The sequence below is a fragment of the Salvia splendens genome, chromosome 7 (genome assembly GCF_004379255.2).
Source record: "Salvia splendens isolate huo1 chromosome 7, SspV2, whole genome shotgun sequence".
Taxonomy (NCBI): domain Eukaryota; kingdom Viridiplantae; phylum Streptophyta; class Magnoliopsida; order Lamiales; family Lamiaceae; genus Salvia; species Salvia splendens.
In genome coordinates this window covers 2,920,432-2,945,156 of record NC_056038.1, presented here as the reverse complement: position 1 = coordinate 2,945,156, position 24,725 = coordinate 2,920,432, and the positions used below count along the sequence as shown (strand labels likewise).

General features: G+C 35.4%; 3 protein-coding genes and 1 pseudogene across 3 annotated transcripts; 2 read left to right on the top strand and 2 right to left on the bottom strand.

Annotated features, from left to right (window-relative positions):
• The first annotated feature begins 618 nt into the window (after positions 1–618).
• Positions 619–2,634, top strand: LOC121741082 (annotated as a pseudogene).
• Positions 2,635–2,772: 138 nt separating this feature from the next.
• LOC121741009 (BRASSINOSTEROID INSENSITIVE 1-associated receptor kinase 1-like) lies at positions 2,773–7,468 on the bottom strand. Its single transcript, XM_042133693.1, has 11 exons — positions 6,944–7,468; positions 6,254–6,386; positions 6,086–6,157; positions 5,785–5,928; positions 5,333–5,404; positions 5,161–5,232; positions 5,004–5,080; positions 4,327–4,458; positions 3,904–4,245; positions 3,424–3,818; positions 2,773–3,343 (listed from the first exon to the last, which is right to left on the bottom strand). Exons 1-11 carry the CDS (start codon positions 7,038–7,040, stop codon positions 3,026–3,028), a joined length of 1,854 nt encoding a protein of 617 aa, XP_041989627.1. The 5' UTR covers positions 7,041–7,468; the 3' UTR covers positions 2,773–3,025.
• A 4,241-nt stretch (positions 7,469–11,709) lies between these two features.
• Positions 11,710–13,998, bottom strand: LOC121741011 (BRASSINOSTEROID INSENSITIVE 1-associated receptor kinase 1-like). The gene is made up of 7 exons (XM_042133694.1): positions 13,806–13,998; positions 13,601–13,733; positions 13,436–13,507; positions 13,223–13,366; positions 12,435–12,506; positions 12,090–12,161; positions 11,710–12,000 (listed from the first exon to the last, which is right to left on the bottom strand). Exons 1-7 carry the CDS (start codon positions 13,873–13,875, stop codon positions 11,934–11,936), a joined length of 630 nt encoding a protein of 209 aa, XP_041989628.1. The 5' UTR covers positions 13,876–13,998; the 3' UTR covers positions 11,710–11,933.
• A 2,958-nt stretch (positions 13,999–16,956) lies between these two features.
• On the top strand, positions 16,957–18,569 carry LOC121741201 (putative ABC transporter C family member 15). The gene is made up of 2 exons (XM_042133899.1): positions 16,957–17,160; positions 17,283–18,569. The coding sequence occupies exons 1-2, from the start codon at positions 17,123–17,125 to the stop codon at positions 17,848–17,850; spliced, it is 606 nt and encodes a 201-aa protein (XP_041989833.1). The 5' UTR covers positions 16,957–17,122; the 3' UTR covers positions 17,851–18,569.
• Positions 18,570–24,725: the final 6,156 nt, after the last annotated feature.

Genomic DNA, 24,725 nt, shown 5'->3' with positions numbered 1-24,725 from the left:
TTATGAATAACATAAATTTTAAAGTCCAATTTTATTATTTTATTCATTTATTTGAAATTATAAAAATTAATATTGATGTTAATAATAATTTTTAGTATAAATTAAAATAAATATATAAATCAAATTAAGTAGAGCTAATATGAATTAAACAAGGATAATATTCGTGAATGTTACTTACGGAGTATATTTCTAAGCTATTTTGTTCAAAATATGTAGTAGTACTACTACTACTACTTACTTTGTTTATCGTAGATGACTTTATCATTCCAAATGCTTTACTATTAGGCATTATTTTACTCTCAATTAATAATATACTCCTTATTAAGAACATCCTAATTTAATTTTTAAAATGTTTATTATATGCTTATTATTATTTAATATAATTTTATCAATTAAAACTTTAAAATAAAAAATCTTATTTCAATTATTACGTCAATTAATTAATTAAATTAAATTGATTAACATACAATACTACTCCATAAATAAATAAATAAGAGATGAGAAGAGAATGTAATAAATGTTGTGCATGATTAGCTTTATGCAGACGCTATGGATATAGCTATATATGTCATGCAAACCCTCTCTCTTCCCTTTCTCTGTTGTTCTTCAAAACTTGCTCGAATTCTTACTTCTCTTTTTCATTTGAAAATTGGAGGTTTTGCTAAATGCCTAAATCCAATCCCAACCGTTCCACTGAGGTACTACCTAAATCATAATGCATTGTTATTTTTCATAGTTTGAATTTATGCTTCTCTAATAAAATATGTTGAATAATTTGTTTTGGAGAAGGTGGTTCAACCTCCTACTGATTCCATATCTAGCCTCAGTTTCAGTCCCAAAACAAATCTCTTTGTGGCTACTTCATGGGATAATCAGGCAAACTTTTTTCATTATTTGGGAGTTAAGTAAAAGGGGTAGTTTGGTTTTGTTTAAGAGCTAACTTGGTCAAAAATCGATTCAGGTTCGATGCTGGGAGGTGAAGAAATCCGGGACTGAACTCAGCACTGTGCATAAGACATTAGTATCACACGACAAGCCGGTAAATTATATGATTCCCAACACTTGGAACTCTGTTTTGCCCCTTTGTTATCTTAAGTTTCATCTTGAGCAGGTATTGTGCTCTGCCTGAAAAGATGACGGGACGGCCTTCTTTTCCGGAGGCTGTGACAACCAAGTTAAGATGTGGGCATTAGCGTCCGAGGGGCGGCCTGTTACAGTGGCCGTGCATGATGCTCCTGTTAAAGAAGTTTCTTGGATCCCAGAGACGAACCTCTTAGTCACCGGAAGCTGGGACAGCACGTTAAAGTCAATTCTTTCTTTAACATATTAACAAGATGGAATTTCTTATATGCATAACTTGTTCAGTCATGATGTGATTTTGTTTCTAACTAAGGTAAAGTTGATTTTTGTCTTAAGGTGTTGGGATCTGAGACAGCAAAATCCAACGTCGGTACAACGACTTCCAGATTGTTGCTATGCACTTGCAGTTCAGCATCCTCTCGTGGTTGTTGGAACCGCTGACCGAAATATAATCGTCTTCAATCTGCAGAGCCCTCAGGTTTTTAATAGTAGTAGTAATTTTTCGCGTTATTAGTTTTATGTTATAAGGTGATATGCTATGTCTGAATATGGCAGGCTGAGTATAACAGATTTTTGTCACCTCTCCAGCACCAGACAAGGTGTTTGGCTGCTTTTCCTGATAAGCAAGGCTTCTTGGTAAGATTACTGTTAAAAACTGATTTTAACATTGAACTTGGTCATTGTATCTTTTCTGAACATGGCATTTTGTATTCTAGGTTGGTTCGATCGAAGGAAAAGTTAGCGTGCATCATCTTGATGAGTCGCAATCGAATAAAAATTATTTATTCGAATGTCACAGGCATGGATGGCAATGAGATTTACTCTGTCAACTCGCTGAAATTTCACCCGGTAAGAACATTTGTTCAAGTTGTCACTCTTATTCTTTCGTTTTTCTTCTTCGCTTGTCTTGTGGTTTCTTCGTTCCGTGCTGAATACTGCCACTCTCTTCACATCTCAGAGACATCACACATTTGCTAGTGCTGGATCTGATGGAGTGTTCAACTTTTGGGACAAAGATGCGAAGCGGAAGCTCACGGTATATGCATCAACGACTATCTAAAACGCAAAGCTTTTAATGCACGTCGTCTCAGTGATCTTCTGTTTTTTCCCTAATTTTTTCAGAATATGTTAAGATGCAATCAACCAATAAGTTGCAGCAGTTTTAACTGCGATGGTTCTATATATGCATATGCGGTAACCTTTATTGCCCGTTTCAGAAAGTTTGTTGTCTCGTCAACAACTGATTCTAGCCAAGAAAGGATATGTTCAGTGTGTTGGATTCTTTTCTCTTCCAGGTTTGTTATGACTGGAGCAAGCAAGGGGGGCGCAAAATTATAATCCCGCAACAGCAACGACCAAGATATACCTCCATCAGCCCCGGGTACTTTTCTTGAACCTGGTTATAGTCCTAATTTCTGTGAACTTACATCAGAGCTAAACTTTTTCATCGTCGTGTCTATATCTGCAGGAAGACGATGTCACACCCCGTGTTTCAGCAGGTGGTAGAAAGTAGTGATGCTAGTTAGAGAATGGTCTTCTAAATGTATATGTGCTCAACTATAATGTATTGGATTTAGTTTGAACCTTCAATTGTGAACCTTCAATTGTAAATGGAACTGATTCTTTACCTGTGTGTGTGTGTGTGTGTGTGTGTGTGTGATTTTAATCCCAGCAACAAACAAACTTGGGCAATTCAGTGTAAAATGAGTTCAATGTCTGAAATAATTACATTGGTGTTTTTCTCTGCAATAGCTGCAGTGAATCCTGAGTTTGTTTCGACACATAAAATTACAACTTGCCACCTATGAGGTATATAAACATTCCCTGCATCAACAAAATTCTGGGGAAACCAAACAGAAGATCTATAAGAATACAATGGGAAAAGGAAGATAACCATATACAAAAATGTAAAAGCTTGAACCACACTCAGACAGAGGTGGGGTGATCATCTCGGCCCGGACAGTTCGTCGGGACGGACGTTCGACATCGAGTCCATGATGATCCATTCAGTTCCCAAATTCGTGTGGTGGTTGACCTCCTGACGGAACATCTCTTCCTTCTGCCACTCCTCCCACCTCTCGGCCAACCCATCGCCTTCCAACATCCTCACTACTTCCGACATTTTGGGGCGTTCCATCGGAGAACCCTGCGTGCAAAGCAGAGCCACTTGGATAAGCTGCTCCACCTCTTCTTTAATGTATTTCCCTTCGAGGTCTTGGTCGACCAATGGTTCCAATCTACTGTCCTTGAGAAGTCCTTTCACCTGAAACAATTACAGCAAGTACCATGAATAAATACCATTTGAAATTCAGACGATAAAAGTCATAATCAAGAGAAACTCACCCAATCCAGTAGCATGACGTCGTCATCATTAGCAAGTCGAGCAAGATCGAAAGCTCTTTGCCCAGTGATGAGTTCAAGAAGCATGACCCCGTAACCAAATACATCAGTTTTCTCAGATGATTTTCCAGTAGACAGGTATTCAGGAGCTATATGACCGATTGTTCCACGCACAGCTGTAGTTACATGAGTATCCTTGTAGTCCATGAGTTTGGCCAGCCCAAAGTCACCAACAACTGCTTCAAAGTCCTCATCCAACAATATATTGGCAGCTTTGACATCACGATGAATGATTTTTGGGTCGCAGTGATCATGCAAATAAGCGAGTCCTCTAGCAGAACCCAGTGCTATGTGTTTCCTTGTTAGCCAATCAAGAGGAGGTTGTGACTCTTTTCGCTCTGAAAAAGAAAAATAAAAATTTTGTTACGCCAAAAGACATTACCCACAGAAAAAAAAAACAGAATAAAAAGATGAGATTGCAACCTCGTAAGCATGATGCAACACTTCCATTAGACATGTAAGGGTAAACAAGAAGCCTTTCAGTAGGCGTCATACAAAATCCACGTAAACGGAGTAAATTCCTGTGTACAGCCATGCTGATCATCTCTACTTCTGTTTGAAATTGTAGCTCTCCACCTTGAGTACGCTCTTCTTTTAGTCTTTTGACGGCCACTAGGGTACCATCTGTCAATCGGCCCTTGTAAACCTTACCAAATCCACCTCTCCCAAGAATACTATGGTTACTGAAATTATCTGTAGCAACTTGGAGTTCGCGTAGGGGAAATCTTTTGAGCTGACCCAGGTGAACTTCAGGATCCTCCTCAGCTGCAATTAGTTGAAGAATTGAGTGGATTTGGAAACTGATGGTGTATGGAAGGTGATAAGATATTATGTTAATCAACTTACCAGGAACGTCAAAGAAATGATCTTGTGGCTTCCGTCTTCGGTACCAAGCAAGTGCGATCGCAGGAACAGCAAATAGAAAGGCAGCTGCTGCAGCAACTCCTCCTGCAATTGCTCCAGTAGCACTGTTGCCAACTGCAATGGTAAAAGAATAGTTGTTGATATACAACATACTCCTTTTGCAAAATGAAGCTAGTGTACTTATGATGTACAGAATTCCACTTTCCCAGTCATTGAGAATCAGTTATAACTTTCAAACTTAGTCCACATGTTGTTGAATACAACATCTTTCGCCTAGTATACATCTACTCCTTTAGCAAAATGAAGCTAATGAACTTATGATACCTTTGATGGAGCTAACGAGTTTCTTATTAAATAGTAAGAGAAACTACCGAAGTTCAGATGATAAATCTAAATAGATTAGGTCGTTACATAAACATATAAAACCTAAGAATTCCTTGAACCTGAAATTAATTGGTGAACCACACATAACCTTGAATGAATACCAAGACATATAAGGAAGAAAACTATTCAGGTGAATACACTGCACAGAAGTTCTAAGGCTGCTGAATAACAAAATGCCCAGCACACACGAAGGGGCCCTTAACTTAAAACGTAGTTAGAGATGGAGAAGAAGAGAACTCGTAAATGTAATAAACATAAAGATTGGGTTTACAGACCTCCAGAACCAGATGGGGTTGCCGGTGGAACTGTAGGTGGTGGTGGAGGAAGAGCATCCAATTGATTACCTTGAAAACTGAAAGGCAAAAAGACATTAATCAGCAGTTACACCATGATGCATCTCTGGTGCTATAAACATTAAGGAACTCATTAAACCTGATAGGAGTGAAAAGTTGGAAAGATCCATTAGTTGGAATTGGTCCTGTGAGATTGTTATTTGACAGATCACTGCATGAAATAAACATGAAAATGAACATCAGCAACGAAAGACTAAAAGAGAAGTAAGATCATCTGACAAAAGAAGATTTGTTGGCTTGTTCCCACGTACAGGACTTGAAGTGTATTGATGGTAGTCAGAGAATAGGGTATATGTTCTGTCAGACTGTTGTTGTTGAGCCTCCTATTTGCAAGGATAAATAGATATAAATTAGTTTTGAAGAAAATTAGCTACACAAAATGAATTGATGTTGTCATCACAGGTAGCACACTCTACTATATAAACATGAAAAACACGGACAATGTCAGTCTGTCAGATTAAGAAAGCAGTGCCCCTTCTTGAATCAAGATTCGACTATTGGAAAAGAGAAAGAAAAAGCACATGAGAAAGATCTTCAAAGAAATCTACTCCACTTTTGTGTAAGTAGAACAATCTAAATCTCATACACCACCTAGTTTTGAATCGTAAACATCCTAGCGATGGAGTAAGGAAAACATCTTCAAAAGAAATGAACGAAACAAGACATAATGTAGACACAGGAGCGTGGACAGAGAAATCCATACAAGAAACGTAGTCTCTGAAGATTGTACAGTGTGTCTGGGATTGGACCAGTTAGTCTATTCAGATAAAGATCCAAGCTAACCAAGTCGGTCAAGTTTCCAAGCTCAGGTGGAACCCTTCCACTAATATTATTGCTGTAAAGCTCCCTGCCAAGATGAGAGGAAGAAAGAACAGAGATGGAAAGTGAAATTCTTTGTACTCTAAGATCAGGTTTTAAGAAAGACTGAATACCATGCTCACAAAAACAAATGCATGAAAATTAAAAAGAATAATGTGAATTCGGATAAGTAAAGAATGGCTTACAAGTACTGTAAAGAAAGGAGCTGACCAAGCTGTGGAACCAGTTGGCCAGACAAATTTGCATTTCCAAGATCACTGTGTAAGAAAACAACCAACATATTTAACATTCCAATTACATTCGAAAAATGCAAATGAAAAATCTTGATTCGAGAGTGATAGAGCCACACTTACACACGTGTAACAAAATTTTCACTATTGCATGTGACATGAAACCAAGTACAAGGATTGACAAGGGTCGGATCCCAACTCTGAAGAACATTATTAGGATCGGCCAAATTAGTCTTCAGCGCATTCAAAGCATCCCCTGCCACACACAAAAATTTCTTTTACATCTCACAGTCCACTTCTCAGAATGCTGATAAGCTACAAGTAAAAAACTACAGCACCATCACCATGCTAACAGTTCCAGTGATTTCTAAGTTGCTAGTGAAGCTTGACTTAATTAGAAAAAACAAAAACAAAATGCTTTTCCAACTTCTAGCAAAAACAGAAGTGGCATTCACAACCATGAATATTTTCTTAGAAAACTGAGAATCATTATAAATGTGCTTCATTTGTGATCATCAACGCGTCTGTTTACGATTCCTTTGAATGTCGAAATCACTGCAAAAGTCCCCCATTTGTAATAACTCATTCATAAAATAGACCAGCACATTTGCTTAGAAGTTTTTCAACCTTAATTTGGCTTAGAAATGCACGACTTCCATACATACAATACTAATTCAACAACAAAATTACCAATCAATTCACTCATTTCAAGTCAACGAGCAATTGACTAAATCAAACTCACAAAGCCAAGAAATCGATACATACAATCAACCAAAATACGATAAATAAACGAAAAAAAAAAAAAAAACTGACCTTCAACGTTTGCAGAAACCTGCAAAAATCCAGCAAACACCAGAACCAAGCACAAATAAGCCACCCGCAAGATCATGCCCATTGACCACCGATCCATAGAATTTCTTCCTCCAAATTCACCAACTAAGAACCTAATTAATTCCTCATAAAAAATAAATAAAACCCTACACCAATCTCCAACTCCCCACAATACGAATTATAAGTAAATAATTAAATTAAGCAAATTCTCAATTATAAATCTGGCAGAGATGAATCTAGGTGAAGGAAGCAAGAACTGAAATCAAGAGCGACACGGAAACCGAAGAAAATTAAAAAAGTCGATTGAGTTGTTTTTGGGGAATGCGAGCCTAGTCTTCTCCTCTTTTCTACTGTTTCCTCAAATTGTGAGGTGTGTTTTGATTTTTTTGGCAGTGAAATTTGGGGGTGGATTCTTCAATTCAACGGTGGATGAGTTGAAGTCGCTGCAGTGAGAGAGAGAGAGAGAGAGAGAGAGAGACAAATGTTAAGTTTTTATTTATATATTTAATCGGAAATAAGGTATAATGTGTGATGAATTTTGAGGTTAAGATGAAGAGATAATTATGATGACAAATTCAAATAGATGACAGCTAATTTCAGTCAAAATATTACACTAATTATGGTCAAACAAAAGGTGCTACTTCCAATTGAGTTGTGTTACGAATTTAATTAGTTTTAATTTTTGGTGAGAGGGGAAATGGGATGACGCTGACTGCGAAAGCTGTTCGTTGCCCCTGCAATTTTTGGCATTCCATAATCTGTTTTGTAATGATTAATTATTGGTTATTATGGATCACACGTTCCATAGTGCTAGCGTATTATTAGTGATTATAAAATGTTGTAGTCGATTTCTCTTTTTGTCTGTTTGAGTGTGTGTAAAACTTATTTTATTTCCTTTTCACCGAGATGGATGGGATGGGATGATAATGATTCCTGATTTAATTTTAATTTTCGGGGTCTTAGTTGATCATAACGTAGCGCGTATGGGTGAGCATTTGAAGTTTATATCTCATTCAGAAATTTGAACTTTTATGAATAGGATCAGATCTAATATGAATTCTCCGAAAATCTAAATCTAAAAATTCGAATTATGAAATTCGATCCGGCTAAAAAAAATATGAGATTGCATAAAAATTCAAAAATTTAATACCAAAAATCCAAACCAAAATAAAAAAAAATCTAATCCTCGATAGAATAAGAAATTTTCAAAACAAGTATTTTATATTCATTATTTTTATAATAATAATAATATGTTTATTATATAAAATATATGTAAATATACTTTTAGGTTATTTTCTTAAGAAATTCTTAAGAAAGTTGATCCAGTCAGAACCAGAAAATCCGAACTAATTTAATCACCGGTTTGGTCACATTCAATTTTCGGATTTTGGATATTTTGTCAATCCCTATTTCCTAATAGCATGTAAGTCGTTTAGGATATAAGAGCATCCACAATGGTAATAGACCAACCATATGTTAACCACAAACTCCTCCTGTCACATCATCAGCACTAAAAACTCATCCTGCCACATCATCAAGACAAGCAATAGGCTAGCCACAATAAACAAATTATAAAAAACAAATAATTAACAATCACACAAAATACAGAATTAAATTTACGACACAGATACGGGAAAATTCAATAATAATAGTAAAATTAAAAAAAGTACATTAATCAAAAAAAATTTACATTAATTTAAAAAAAACCCTCTTCCACACACGAGCCCCCGCCTCCGCCTCACTCCTCGTGGCCGTCGTCGTCGCCACTATCCGGGACCCCCAAATCTGCGGCATCTGAGCCAGCGTTTGAGCCCCCCAACTGTACCGAGACGGCATCCAAATCGACATGCATACGCTCGAGTATTGAGTGAAGAAACCGCTTCTCCACGGGGTCAGTTGCCGTCCTCCATTCAGCTGAAATCTTGTGCATCTGAGCCCGTGTTTGTTGACGCGCGAAGAAGGCGAGCTCAGTTGGCGACTTGCCAATAGGGGGGATGCCGACTGGACCTCTTAGGACCCCTGGGCGACCCCCCTCGCTACCCGTTGCGCCCGTCTTTGACCAATCGGGCGAGTGCGGCGAGTAAATGATGGAGGGGACGAGAACTCCTGAACATCCTCGGGGAGGTCGTGGGAACCGCCGCTGTAATCACAGGTATAGTTCAGTCGTTGCTTCTTCAGCCAGCCAGCATCGACACCTGCCCGAAACTTCTCGGAGTCCATCAGCACCTCATAGCAGTTCCAGTAGGTGAACTCCTTATAAAGCCCGGGCACGGGGAAGGCTTTCTCCGCTATCCTCATGCAGTCCTCGTCAGTTTGGCAACTGGTCTGCATGTGGAGGGCATTGGTGTACAAGCCTAAAAATCGGGAGGCCGCAGCCCTGATTCGGTCCCACCCCTTCCGACACTCCTCCCCGTTGTGTGACCTCCCCTCCGGGCAAAATGTCTTGTAGGCTGCTGATATTTTAGCCCACAAGTTGACGATCCTCTGATTGTTCGAATGGAGGGGATCATCGCAAACACTCACCCAAGCCTTGGACAGCGTGACGTTCTCCGCATCCGTCCACTTCCTCCGTGTCGGGCTGTCGTCATCAGCCGGCTGCGACGACTCGCCGACCACCTTTTGCCATTCCCATTGCCCTTCTTCTTCTTTGGTGCGCCCCGACCCCGCCCTACTCCCCCGTTTGAATGGGAGTGTCCGCATCTTCGAGATCTATCCCCAACTCCTCTAAGGAGAAAGTCTCACACCCAGTGAACTACGTCTCCGATGGGGTCAATGTGTGCGAACAAGCAGTCAAAAAATCAAGACTGGGGCGATAGACATTGTCCCCCCGGCATCCCCTGCACCCCGGCATCATCTGCATCCCGGCTGCCCACCCCGGCATCATCTGCATCCCGAGTTGCATCCCCGGTAGCCCCTGCCCGCCCTGCATCCTCTACCATCCCGGCATACTACCCTCGGCTGCCATCTCGGGCATCATCTACTGCAAATGGTACATGTTGTAGTACCCGGCCATCGGACCCCATCCACCTCCTACGGATACCGTGGGAGTTTGAGACTCGCTCGTCACTGGAGTAGACTCGTTGTTGTTCTCCATTTTGCTTTATTGCTCTTATACAAAAATTAAGTGAGAGAGAAAACTCGTTAAAACAAGCGGTGCGAATGAAAATGACGTGCAAATCGCGTATATATAGTGTTTCGAAAAAAAAAGTGTTGGCCGATCGCTCGCCGATCGCCCGCCTACAATGGCGGCCAGCCGATCGGCGAGCGCATCGGCCAGCGCTCAAAAACCGGCGTGTGCTCACCGAAATTCTCGTTGTTTTTCCGCTCGCCGCCTACAATGGTTCGGCTAGCACACCGGCCAGCGCCAAGAATCGGCTAGCCGGTCCGCTAGCCTCCATTGGAGATGCTCTAAAGGACACAATATTTGACGACATGAGCTGATGACAACATACATTTTGTTGACTTACATATAACTTAGATACGATTAAGTTTTATCCAAAGGCTTGAGTAACTATGAAAGCAATAAATTATTCAGCCTTGATTATGATAAAAAATAATAATAATAAATTACTATTTGCTAATGAATTTGGGGAATTTATTTGTCAAAGTACATATTATTATTTGATGAGTTTCATCAATTATAATTATAGAAATATTTTTGGCTTCCTTTTACCTTTTTATATAATTGTAAATTTGTAATTAGCTATGTACAGGATAATGTGCTCGGACCACCGTGACGAAACTTAATTATCCATGTGATGTCCATGACTTATAAAATAATTTAGGTTTCTCAATTCAAAAGCACAATCATAGCTATCGGTAGGTCGTTATGGTTTTGTCAAAGACAAAAAAAAAGAGTGTATAATATTGTTTTATTGGAAAATCAAAATTTCTTTTGAGGTATGAAAATCCAATTATCAATTTTCACTAATCACTATTATCCCCCTGACTATATATATACAGTTACTTAAGTTGAAAGAACTCATTATATAATAGATATGAGAATTTATTAACAGTGATTGTCCCTTATTATTATTATACCATTTGTTGACTACGTTGATACAAGTCAGAGTTATTAATAATCAAATACAAACAAATTTGATAATCATTGTTTACATAAATGGTCAGCTAATCACATGTATATTGGTATTAGTTTTATACATTGTCGAACCGAATCAATTAATTAAATGAACAAATGTAATATACTATATGCTAATTTACATTAATTTAAAATTTTAAAATCGCAAGTAAAATCCATTTTGGATCCAATTAACTAATACTACAGTATTACTCTTGAATTTCATCAACCTTCATAGCAAATTAATTATTAGAAAACATTTATGGGTAGAGTGAAAATCATTTGACAGCCTGTGTTTATTATATATGTGTGGTTCGGTTATGCCCCATTTTCTTAGTGAAGTTAGGCTCATATCATACACATAAAGTGATAAATAAAGCTATATATTTTAAATATTATCTAATAGTAGTATTATATATGAAACATATACTCTCCTAGAACCCCATGTTGATGAACACATTACTTGTAAATTTATTTATATACTAGCTATTTGAATTTGCACTCTATATAATAAGCACTCGAAAAAGTAAATATATATTCCGTTATTAAACATTTGCAACCTCATAGCAAATCATTTTTAGATAAAAACATATACCTAACCATACTCTACATAATAAATTCGAATCCACAATAACTAAGCTAAAAAATACAAATCTTGTCACCATTGCTCTAACACGAGAAAATGACACTTATTTATAGTATTAATAAATTATAAATTGTTTTTACACAAGAAATGCAATTTTTCCGTAGTGCATTCTTAATTTCTAATCGATAAAGGATCAAGTAATCAATACTGTAACTTTACTTACCAAACAAACAATACACAAAAATAAGTATCATATCCATAGCTCAAAGGATCGGTCACAGACCGTTATTACATGATGGCAATGGCGACTACGACGGCGAAGGCGAAGGCGAAGGCGGGAAGGTTGGAAGAGGATCCAACGAGTTATTAGCAAAGCTGAAAATAGATAAAATGATGAATTAGTTAGTGATAATTAGTGATCAACAAGCAGGCTTGGATGTAGCAAAAAAGGAGTGGCATTAGACCTGATAGGAGTAAACAGACTGAAGGATCCATTCACTGGAATTGGGCCTGTCAGTTTGTTATTTGAGAGATCACTGCACATAATTAATTAAACATGAATAGAATAAAATAAAATAATACTCCCTCCGTCCCGGACTACTTGCACATTTCCTTTTCGGCACGGAGATTAAGGAATGAGTGTATAGCAAAGTCAATAATTGCGGCTGTAGGTGATAATTTTTACTAAAAATGGAAAGAGTGCAAATAACTTGGGACGCCCAGAAAGGAAATAAGTGCAAGTAGTCCGGGACGGAAGGAGTAGTAGTAATAAAATGGAATTAAGAAAGAGATAAGGAAGAAGATCGTACAGGACTTGAAGAGTGGTGATGGTGGTGAGGGACATGGGAATGTGTCCACTTAAATAGTTATAATTGAGCCTCCTGCATATTAGTAAGTAAGTAAACTTATTAATTCGACCCACTTATCAATTATGCTTGGGCTAGGCTGAGATGCGCCCGGGTTTATGAGAAGTCCGATCCATTTCAACCATAAGCCTGAGCCTGAGCCTGAGCCGACCCAAGTTAAGCTAGCCTCATTGGACCAGCCCAACTCATTCAAGAACTCTAATTAACTCAAAGCTAGCATATAAATTCATAAATACAAAAGAAGAAAATGAATTCTTCCACCTTTAACTTAAAACCAGTTGGGCTATCCGAACTTAAAACCAGTCGCTCGTGAGGATGGACCAGTTGGGCTATCCGAACTTCAGATTCAAATATCGAGATGGATGACTACTTCACATGGTTCGTGGTTTTGATTTATGGTTTTTTTTGTTTTCCTTTGGATTTGGCCAACATTTGGCCATCATCCTTGTTATTATTTCGATGTATAGCTTTGTTATGTTAGTTTTCTCGATTGTTAGATGGTTAGTACCCGGTCTGTGGGGATACCATAGTAGCTTTGTTAGCTCTTGTGATTTGTATCTCTTGTGCGGACCGAGTCACTTTTGGGCTTGGTTGATGTATGTTCTTTTGATGATTTTTTATATATACAGGTTGGGGGTCAGCCTTAACCCCTGCCGTGATGGTGTTTGAGAAAAAAAAAACTTAAAACTACAAGATTATTGGGTGAATTAATTAAGATAAGAGACACATACAAGAAACGCAGTCTTTGAAGGTTGCCCAGCTTGTCCGGGATGGAACCAGAAAGCCTGTTGCGATATAAATCCAAACTCACCAACTCTTTCAGCTTTCCAATCTCCCTCGGGATTGCTCCACTTATCCTGTTGTTGAATAGTTCCCTGCATCCCAATTAAGAGCGATACAATGAGATACTTATCTACCCTACCAAACATGCCTATAATGCTTACAAGTACTGCAAACTCCGCAGCTGGCCAAGCTGCGGAACTAGTCGACCGGACAAACTCGCATCGCCGAGATCACTGCACATTACACAACCAAATTAATTATGCATCAATTCATCATCAAATAATGAAATTAAATTGCAACTTAATTCATCTTTGATGAGAACTTACATTCTTACGACTCGATTTTTAGCATTGCAAGTAACGTGAAACCAGGTGCAAGGATTAACAAGGGTGACATCCCAACTCTCAAGAACATTGTATGGATCCACCAAATTAGCCTTGAACACTTTCAACACTTCCACTGCAACAATCAATATATATCAAGATTTTTTCGAAATCATATCAATACAACATTAATTTTGTAGTAACTGACCTTCACCGTTGGCCGACGCCTGAGAAAGTGTTGCAAGTGCAAGAAATAAGCAGAGAAGAGATGTGGCCATTGAATCAAGAATCCTGTACAAGAAATGACTTCAAAGTAGGGGTATTTATGCTGGGATTTAATTTTTTTTAGATTTCGAAGAGGAAAGAGTTTTGAACCATCGTGATGATTGACCAAAGTCTACCAGTAGTTTTGGAAATCTTTAAAAAAATATCAAGTTGTCGGTGTTAATAGTTACAGCTAGTGTTGAACGTTGACTATTCTTCATCACTTTGATCACGTCAAAGATCAACTTTTTTTATAATTTTTTTTTAATTTTGAGGCTATAAACAAGAAGGAATTTTGGTTTGTAAAGATATGAAAGTTGTGAAAGCTGTGTGTTGGAAATTATTGTTAGAAGAAACTAAATGCATAGAAGAAAAGGTTGCGAATTATTTTTATTTGATTTTATTATTTTTTTATTTATTGACTTAGTAAATTAGTTTTTGTTCAACGTTCGGGGATTAAAATTAGCAGCCTACTATTATAGCATAAAATTAATGATTAGTCAAAGTAAAATAACCATTAGGAAAGTTGATTTTATTCAAATTTTCTTATAGAAAGTAAGAGAAGGAAGGTGGCGGCAGAGTTTACCAAATTTTATCCAATGCTGAGACTAAGGGAGTTTCAAAATAAAATACTACTAATCCTAGAAGTGAAGGCTTAGTAACAATTAAATAATCGCATCCCACAAAAACAATTTAACCAGTTTGATGCAAGTCATATAAAAATTAAATTTAGGTCGAGAGGAATACTTGTTTATTCTGTATGATTTGTGCACACCGGATACATGGCCGCTTCCTTGATGAACAAACATTGTCGAAAACTTAGTGATTAAACTATAACATAATCAAAATTAAAGAATATTTATTCAATTAATCATACAAATATTTACTTTTTAAAATAATAAAAAGAATTAATTTTTATCATAAGTATTAGAAATTCGTATTCTTATATTCTTATTATCATTATAGAAATAAGAAAAAGGTAAAAAAAAACTATAGAGAATAAGAAAAGTAAAGAGAAACTATAAGCATCAATAATGGCAGCTGCTATTCAATAGATATAGTATGTGCTCTATAGTGATTCAGTTTCCAATGTTTTATCTATTTATGCATGCAATTATTGATATTGTTTCAGGTTTTTTTGTGAGAAGGAAACTGCAGAGAGGTTCCACCAATTCCTCCATCAGAATCTGCAGATGAGGTATTCTTTTGCCTTCAATCTAAACTAGTTGATACTTTAAAATGAAATAATTAGTGGTTGTGATTTTGATTTTGATTTTTGAGAGAGGATGGAAACAACTATGAGACACTAAGTGTGACACCGTTGTAACTTTATGCATAACTTTGACTGCCCTTATGTTGTTAAGTTTGTGTGAGTTGTACAGCTCTTTTTTTGTTATGTTGACATGATAATAATTAGTTTTATTCTGAGCCTGATTCTCTATATTTTTGTCTATTCTGGTGTTAGGAGTCAATACAATTGCTGCTGAAGAAACTTTGAAATGGAACCACGCTCTGATTCGTGCACTGGTCAGAATGTGGAGTCACTATGGAACTTTGGTGCTCGTCGGTCAGGGTTCAGGTGTCCTTGAACTTATGGTGGTACGAGAAGTGGTAAAATCGTCGGATAGATCTTTCGTGCGCTCAACCATGATATTGAGATGTGGGCTTATGGAGATTGGCAGCCCGCCACAAATCTTTAGATCAAGTGAACCTTTTCAAGTCGAAACCCTCAACAAAGGACTGCCAGGCTAACTGCATAGAAGCTTGTGAAGTAAAATCCATCGACCATAGCAGAAGCAACAGAGTTTCAAAGGTGTGTCTGCACGAAGAAGCTGAGAGTGGGAGAGTAAACTGGCGCGTATATGCAGCCTTGTGACAGCTGCATATAAAGGATCTATTGTTCCAATCACCCTACTGGATCGCGAGGGCATCAGAAAAGGAAGAAATCGTGACAAAAAAGCAGTTGATTGGTATGTTTGCTTTACTCTCTGGTGCAAGCTCCTTGTTTGTTTTGGGAAGGGCATTTCTCTTGTCAACTCTTGCTATGGTGACTTCCAAGTGTAATTTCGTTGGAATGATGAAATCTGTATTTCATGCACCTTTGTCGTTCTTCGACTCCACCCCTTCAAGCAGGATCCTGAATCGACTAAGTTGATTCACAATGACGATAGAACATTGCAACATCAATAAGTCAAGAATTCTTTCATTTAAATGTTGGCAAAGGAAACTTGTGTGGCTTCTTATCTCCCGTATCTCGTGGTCAGTGTGCTCTTCCAGTGGATCAAGATTCATCCTCAATGTCCCTTGAAACAAAGTCGGCTCTTGTGGAATTATACTCAATCTTGATCTCAGATCTTGTAGGCCTAACTTTGAAATGTCAACTCCATCTATCTGGATACGTCCCTGTGAAGGTTCGACCACTCTGAAGTGTGCTTGGACGAGAGTTGACTTTCCACTTCCGGTTCTTCCCACAACACCAATTTTCTTTTCACCGGGGAAGGTGCAGCTGATTCCCTTGAGAACTTTGGGAAGAATGGGGTTGTATTTCACATGGAGATTCTCAATGTTAATCTCTCCATTGTGAGGCCAATCCATCTCAGGCCTATGATCTTCGATGACCAAAGGAGCTTCGCTTTGGAGCATGTGTAGATTCAAACCATATGTAGCTGTTAGTCTAGCCAAGCCTGCAATCGAGCAACACTAGATCACTCAGATTTTCAAGAATGTTTTTGCTATTTGGATAAAAGAAACCGGTGTTACTGCTTGATTGCCAATACACAAAAACACAGAGGATGTACCAAGTTGTTGGACTGGTCTGGTCTTCCATACCGGTTAGCTGGATTGGTCTTCGCGATTATCCAGATATTAAGCATTGTTGTCCTCATCTGCCCCGTTGCATGGCAGATCTTCTTCCTCTTCCTCGAGGCCTTTGGCATCTCCATATGGTACCAGGCAAGCACTATTCCTATTTTTAAGTGCAATACTTCAAACTACATACATATCTATAGATGAAATGAGTTAATTAGCAACAATGTGTATCAAATACTAATACTAATGGCTTTTTTGGTGCAGGCATATTATATCAGCAACGCGAGAGAGCTAGTCAGAATGGCTCCGATTCTTCATCACTGTTCTGAATCAATAGCTAGAGCAAGCTCCAGTAATTCAGAGCTTTAATAAGGAAAGTCGATTTTGGAATACAAATGTGGATCATATTGACAACTACTCTCGAATTGCATTTTGCAACGCTGGTACAATGGGATGGCTCTGCCTCTGGATCAACTTTTTCTTAAACCCAAGTAAGCACTTCACATCCTGTGTTTTTGTATCATGACAATAAAGTAGTAACAACCAGTTCTTTTATCTAAATAGCAATTATACTACTTGAAAATCTGAGTGATCTAGTGTTGCTCGATTGCAGGCTTGGCTGGACTAGTAGCTACATATCGTTTCTAAACGTGCTTCAAGCACGGGAGATATGGAACCTCTGTAATGTGGAAAATAAAATGATATGTGTGGAGAGGATCCTTCAGTTTGCTGGCATACAAAGCGAAGCTCCTTTGGTCATCGAAGATCACAGGCCAGGGATGGATTGGCCTCGTAGTGGAGAGATCAACGTTGAGAATCTCCTTGTGCAATACAACCTCATTCTTCCCGAAGTTCTCAAGGGAATCAGCTGCACCTTCCCGGGTAAAGAGAAAATTGGTGTTGTGGGAAGAACTGGAAGTGGCAAGTCAGCTCTCATCCAAGCACACTTCAAAGTGGTCGAACCTTCACAGGGACGTATTCTGATAGATGGAGTTGAGATTTCAAAGTTAGGCCTACAGGATCTGAGATCAAGATTGATTATAATTCCACAAGAGTTTCAAGGGACGTTGAGGATGAATTTTGATCCTTTGGAAGAGCACACTGACCACGCGATACGGGAGATAAGAAGCCACCCAAATTTCCTTTGCCAACATTTAAATGAGAGAATTCTTGACTTATAGATGTTGCAATGTCCTATCGTCATTGTGAATCAACTTACTCGATTCAGGATCCGGCTTGAAGGGGTGGAGTCGAAGAACGACAAAGGTGCATGAAATACAGATTTCATCATTCCAACGAAATTACACTTGGAAGTCACCATAGCAAGAGTTGACAAGAGAAATGCCCTTCCCAAAACAAACAAGGAGCTTGCACCAGAGAGTAAAGCAAACATACCAATCAACTGCTTTTTCGTCACGATTTCTTCCTTTTCTGATGCCCACGCGATCCAGTAGTTGCTACCCATCTGCAACAACTAGAATAATACATGGAATAGCAGGGTGATTGGAACAAGAGCTCCTTTATATGCAGCTGTCACAAAGGCTGCATGCATATGCGCGTCATTTTACTCTCCCACTCTCAGCTTCTTTGTGCATACACACCTTTGAAACTCTGTTGCTTCTGGTATGGTCGATGGATTTTACTTCACAAGCTTCTATGCAGTTAGCATGGCGATGCTTCGTTGAGGGGTTTTGACTTGAAAGAGGTCAGTTGATCTAAAGATTTGTGGGGGGCTGCCAATCAATCTCCATAAGCCCACATCTCAATATCATGGTTCAGAGCATATGCTTCCACCACATTTTCGTAGAAAGATCTATCCGTATCCTTATCAAGCAGTACGTTGTCTCGAACTGTGCCAGTTTGTATCCACGCACTTTGAAACACGAAAGCCTGTGTAAGAATCAGACTGGTGCAATGCTTCATAAAATGTTCTGTTCAATAAAATGGAAGTTTCATCAAGTGTTTTGTTGAATCCAGTTTTTTCACTGTTATTAATTCCCTCACAAATATACTAACTAAAATTTCATTTCATCTTTGATAGGTTAACATTACAATGTTTCTGTGTGAACGATTGTGTTCTAATGTATTTTAGATGAAACTTACCGAAACTATGTTTATGACATGTGATCAAGATTTGTATCCAACCATGCATGGCTTTTATGTATAATAAAAAAAATGAGAAAGTAAATAATAAATTATACTGTATTTAATTGTACATTACTTTAAAACATAAATAATACTAGTAATTGATTATATTTTCAATCATCTGTAACAAAACTAAAACAAAGAACTATAAATAATAGTATATGATTATATTCATTTACAAAAATAAAACTAAGTAACAAAGTAGTATTACAAAATACAAGAAAGAATAACAAAAAACGCTTTTTACATAATTCGAATTGGGTATTACTTACTCTCTTCGTTCCACAATAGGAGTCACATTTAGTCTGGGCACGAATTTTAAAAAATATAAAGAATGGTGGGTTAGTGGAATTTGGGGTCCACTTTTTTATATTGATTTTATAATAAAATGTGAGTGAAGTGAATTAGTGGAATGTGAGACCTACTTACCATATATATGTGATTCTTATTGTGGCACCATTCGAAATGGCAAAATGTGATTCTTATTGTGAGGCAAGGAAGTACATAATAATAATAAGTGAGCATTTTACCACTAGGCTATTCATACTTCTGGGGGCAAAGTCGTACCGTTCCCCTTGTTCTTAATTCCGTCCCCCAATGCTACCAAGTCTCTAATGAATGGGGTTTGTATATGCATGATACATTATGAAAATTAATGTTCTCTCCGTCCCATTGAAGATGACTCGCTTACCTTTTTGGTTTTTGTCCCAACTAAGATGACTCATTACTAAATATGGAAACACATTTCTCTCTCTTTTACTTTACTCTCTCTCATTCAGACACAAAATAAAATGGGTAAAGCTATGTGGCCATAATGTTGCTGGTCATAAATGGCATTTCAGTAAATATAGGTATATTTGGATATTAATAATTTAATTATCTCATTTAATGCTTAATTCAGTTGACAATACTACCCTTAGTCTTTAATTGTAATTTCTTTTTAATTTATTTATTCCATTCTTTTTTTAGAGTAATTTGTTACTCAACTTTTTTACTACTTTGTTTTATTTTTATTATGGTATAGCACATTTAGGAATAAAGAGGGAGAAATTAGTGAGTAGGTTGTGATGACTATGTGGAATTACGTTTTCTTATTAGTGAGTAGTCTATGATATAGTAACACCAAGGTTAAATGTATATGTATTATATTTAAAATTAATTATAAATTTTAAAATATAGTAAATAATTATATTTGAATTATTTTGACAAATTATTATTATTATTATTATTGTTATTATTATTATAGTATCAATATCACTATAAATTAACAGTAAATTAATATATAGTATAACTATTTGAATTGCTTTTATATCAATACACTGTTGTATTTACATGTAGTACTAGTTTTACCACCCGTGCTATGCACGGGACAGAAGATTTTTAAATAATAAAGATATATTAATAGCTAAATATATTAAAATAAAGTATATTAGGTAATTAATCACTAATAAAGTATATAGAGTAAATATTCCAGTTGCCATATACAGTAAATAATATATAGTATAATTAAATTATTTTGTTAAATAAGTGAATTTAAACATAAATACTCACTAATAATAGAATTGAAATATCAGGAATATATTTATTATGATTCAAATTTAATTATTCAGTACATACTATTAAATAATCTGAATAATTTTTATTACCTCGTTTTGAATAATCAAAATATGTACGTGTTTGATTACAAATAAGTGCATGTTGATTACTAAATAATTTTATAATAATTAAAGATTGGAATAGTTAAAATTGATAAAAATAATTAAATTACATAACTAAAGTGTATTGTTAAATACTCCATATTCTACTACTACATAAGTAAATACTTCATATTCTACTACATAAAGTATTTAATATTTGAGGATAGATTAGTCTTTAAAAAATTGTTACTCTCTAGATGCATCAATTTCAACTATTAAGCATTAATTGCACAAAAGTTTAAGAATATTTTAAGATTATGGCTGGCCATAATATGACCATTTAGCATCACTCAAATAAAATTGCACAAATTCCCATGCCGTCCAAGGAAGAGGGCATCTTCCTTGGGACGGAGGGTGTACTATAATTAGAGATAATTCTCATAAAATAGTTTGATGCAGAAGCTATTTATAAGTGCTTAGTAAATCTAGAGAAAAAAAAAACAAATATAAAATTAAAAATAAAATATAGACAAATACTCCCTCCGTCCCAAAAAAATTGAGTCGTATTTCTTTTTAGTCCGTCCCAACAAAGTTGAGTCATTTCATTTTTTTAACAAAAGACAAAACATCTAATCACTCTTACTTTATTCCATCATTTACTTTACTCTCTCTTATCTTTCCTACTTTTTTCATATATCCTGTTTATTTAATATAAATTCTTAATCTCAGTGCCCAAAAATTTTGTCTCAACTTTCTTAGGAGGAGGGAGTAATAAATTAGGTACACGATACAAATATACTAGTAGTATATATTTATTTATTTCATATCTAAAATAAGCTTACAGTGTACATGTTATTTATTTTATTATTACTTCATTTGTCCTATTAAAAATGAAACGTTTTTCTTTTTGGATTGTCCCATTAAAAATAAAATGTTTCATAAAATGGAAACAACATCATTTCTGCTTTTTTTCATTTTTTTCCTTTATTTTCTTCTTATTAACTCACAAAACAATAGGTACTGCATAAAATCTTGTGCCGAAAAGCAAATATTTCATTTTTAATGAAACGGTATTTCCATGACTTCTGCTTTCTTGATCCGTACTGTATGCTTTGATTCTTTCGTTGAAATGCATTTTTTATTTATCATTTCTTAACTTGTTCTTTTAGAATTTTAATGGAAATACTGTATAGAACTAAATGAGTAGTCTTTAAACTAATTTTATCATAAAATATAGTACTTTTTCGGTCTATGAAAAATATTCTTACATGTAAATATTATTAATTTTAATGTGGAATTGATAAAATATGTGATTGAGATAGAAATGCAGAATAAAATAGGATAGAAAAGGAGAAATTGGTGAAATTTTTTTCATAACTAGTAACGACAATTAATTTTGGTAGATAGATCAATTTTTTTTTAAAAAAATATGAGCATAAGGAGTATAATTGATATCGAAATATAAATCGAAAGTGGTTCACTTACATGAGTGGAATCAGTTAATCTGGGCTTCTGTTCTTAAACCTTTGGAAATTTGGGCCAGGCTTAAGCCAGCTTTATGGTTATGTTAGGGCGTTTATTTTTCCTGTTCAAAAAAATGAATAATTGAATAAATTTGTTTTTTTAATACTACGATTTCACCAATTTTATTTTTTAAATTTCAATAGGATAATAATTAAACCAAACTCAAATGATAGTAGTATTATGGGTCTTGGGATACACCAGTTTAAACAATGAACAACAGTTAAAACAAAATTTATTTTGGAAAAAGGAATTAATTATCAATGCATACCAAATATGATTGGATAACAATAATTGGAGATGATATCAAGAATTTGAATTACTACTATTTTGTTTCTTTTCTGCTTCTCTTTTTAACGAAATGGGAAATTTAAAATGGCTATACTCTGGGTACTAGTACTATTTTACAAATCATAGAATACCAATCGATTTGAGATTCAAATTTTACATCCCCTCTATGTATATTAATGACGTTTCTAGTTTAAAAAAAATAAAATATACTATAGAAAACAAGAAATATGGTAGCTATTTTATATTTAAAAACAAATAATATCGGTTATGAAATAATTTCAAACCCAAAATTATAGAAAATTGAAAGTCCAATAAATCAACTTGGCCATCATAATAAGATTCCAGCATTAACGTAACACACAATAATTGTAGGGTGATGTCATTTATAAGATGATATATAATAGATCCCACACAATATTGCAAAATCATGGCTCTTCAATTACAAGACGCCACATCATACTCTGACATGAATGATTATTAATCTTTGGTGTAAAAGTTCAAATCCTCCTAATTAAAATCATGGAAACGATATTGTTTCTAATTTATATTAACATATTGTCAACATCATTTTCAAGAATAAGCGTTTTGTTCATTGAAAAATCTGGCTTCCATGCCACCACCAATTTTACGCAAAAATTAGTTATGTGAGATAGTTGCGAATTGTAGTATTTGTTGTTTAACTCGCATAGTTTGAAAATTATAAGATTAACCAAAAATCAACTAAAATCATATGCAATTTATATGACAATTTTCTTAATGATAATAGACAAATCCTACTTGAGATTCATATTTAAGATTTTTTGCATAAGCAATCCAACTTCACTCCAATCATTCTTCCTCTGGCTGGCATCGTGAGGTGGCTTAGTTGAAATCACAATTTAAAAATAATATTTATAAACCATATGGAATATGCTAATATATCTAGTTTTAAACAAACGATAATATTCATGTTTTTTTTATTAATAGACAAACGGTTGATGACATAATTTTAAACCAAAATTAATCAAACTGGTCATTATTATAAGATTCCACCTTTTGCACAAATTCTATTGGCCGTACATATACATGATTAAAATAATTGCATAGTGTGATGTCACACATATGATAATATATAGATCCTACATCATATTAAAATAATAAATCATGGTTCAAAATAAGATACAGTACTCATTCAATTACAAGACGCCACAACAGTGTTTGACATGAAATATAATTCATAGCCTTTGGTATAATCTAAGTGACACCAAACTTGATTCTTGGAGAAACCTTAATTCCACTTCGGTTATCTCTAAGCGACGTGTGTTTTCTTTATAATCGTGATAACGAAGTAATGTTTCCTTAAATTTCTTATTTATTTAATTTTAAAATTTCTGTATCTAATTATTTTTTAATTAATTCTTTCTTATTATTCAAGATTTGCGACTGTAAATATTTATTTATATATCATACTTGAATTGATATGCGAGCAATTTAAAAATAAGAATTTCACCGAAATGAAAATTTCTTTTTTTTTTAATTATTTTTATTCAACCTAACGATGTCATCAACAAAATAAGTGAATTTGCATTCATATAAGTCCAGCCAAATATCATATAAGTGGATCTATTTGATAAAAAAAAATTAATTGTAGCTGGCATTGTTATAATAAGCCAAAAAGTAAGTACTACTACTAATTAATAAATTTCTGATTAATTGGAGTTGGGCAGCCAGATTCCACACTCACATAGTCGTCTCCATAGATTTCACGTAGGTACAACTTCTTGGAAAATTAATTTATATATTAAGTATATTTAATACCAAATCCCATATTTTTGTATCGTGGAATTTTGGTTATAGATGAATCAGCGTTGAATATTCGCGATTTGTCACCTTCTAGCAATTATATATATGCTAATAATATTTAAAAAATATTATTGGCTCATAAAAAAACAATATCATTTAATTGAAAAATATAAACAATATACCCGAAATTTTCAACATTGATTAAGCCAAGTTGTAAATGAATCGTAATCTCCGTTGTCGTTGTTGATGCGTTAACTCACACATACACACTACTACGCCAAACATCTTTGTTTTATCCCACCACTCATTTCCTGACACGTGTTTATGCATAGATGTTTGCGCCATCTCTTTTATCGTTTTTCACTTTTCACGACAAATGCAACGTGATGCACTATATACTAGCTAAGCATCTCCAACCATTTACAATAAATTTTAACTTATTTTTTTCAATTTTATTAAATTAAACAGTAATTCTACTTCAACCATTTACACCAAACTCAAACTCAAAATAATATTCCATATTTACCTACTTCTTTTTACTTTTTCAATCTTACCTACATATTTATTTAAATTACACATTAACCCCATAATAATTTATATAAATTAAATATCATATTCTTTAATTTATTTCTTATAGTATTAAATTTAAATATAATACTATATATAATATCACAAATTAT

Bases quoted from the DNA above. Each gene is read 5' to 3' on its own strand.
- LOC121741009 (XM_042133693.1), bottom strand. From the start codon at position 7,040: ATGGATCGGTGGTCAATGGGCATGATCTTGCGGGTGGCTTATTTGTGC. The intron at 5,081-5,160 runs GTTTAATGAGTT...TTTGCCTTTCAG, and splicing joins CAACTTTTCACTCCTATCAG to TTTTCAAGGTAATCAATTGG. The intron at 4,246-4,326 runs GTAAGTTGATTA...AACTAATTGCAG, and splicing joins TCATTTCTTTGACGTTCCTG to CTGAGGAGGATCCTGAAGTT.
- LOC121741011 (XM_042133694.1), bottom strand. From the start codon at position 13,875: ATGGCCACATCTCTTCTCTGCTTATTTCTTGCACTTGCAACACTTTCT. The intron at 12,507-13,222 runs GTATGTGTCTCT...ACTAATATGCAG, and splicing joins CTTCAAAGACTGCGTTTCTT to GAGGCTCAATTATAACTATT. The intron at 12,001-12,089 runs GTCTAATGCCAC...ATCTATTTTCAG, and splicing joins AGTCTGTTTACTCCTATCAG to CTTTGCTAATAACTCGTTGG.
- LOC121741201 (XM_042133899.1), top strand. From the start codon at position 17,123: ATGGCTCTGCCTCTGGATCAACTTTTTCTTAAACCCAA. The intron at 17,161-17,282 runs GTAAGCACTTCA...GCTCGATTGCAG, and splicing joins CAACTTTTTCTTAAACCCAA to GCTTGGCTGGACTAGTAGCT.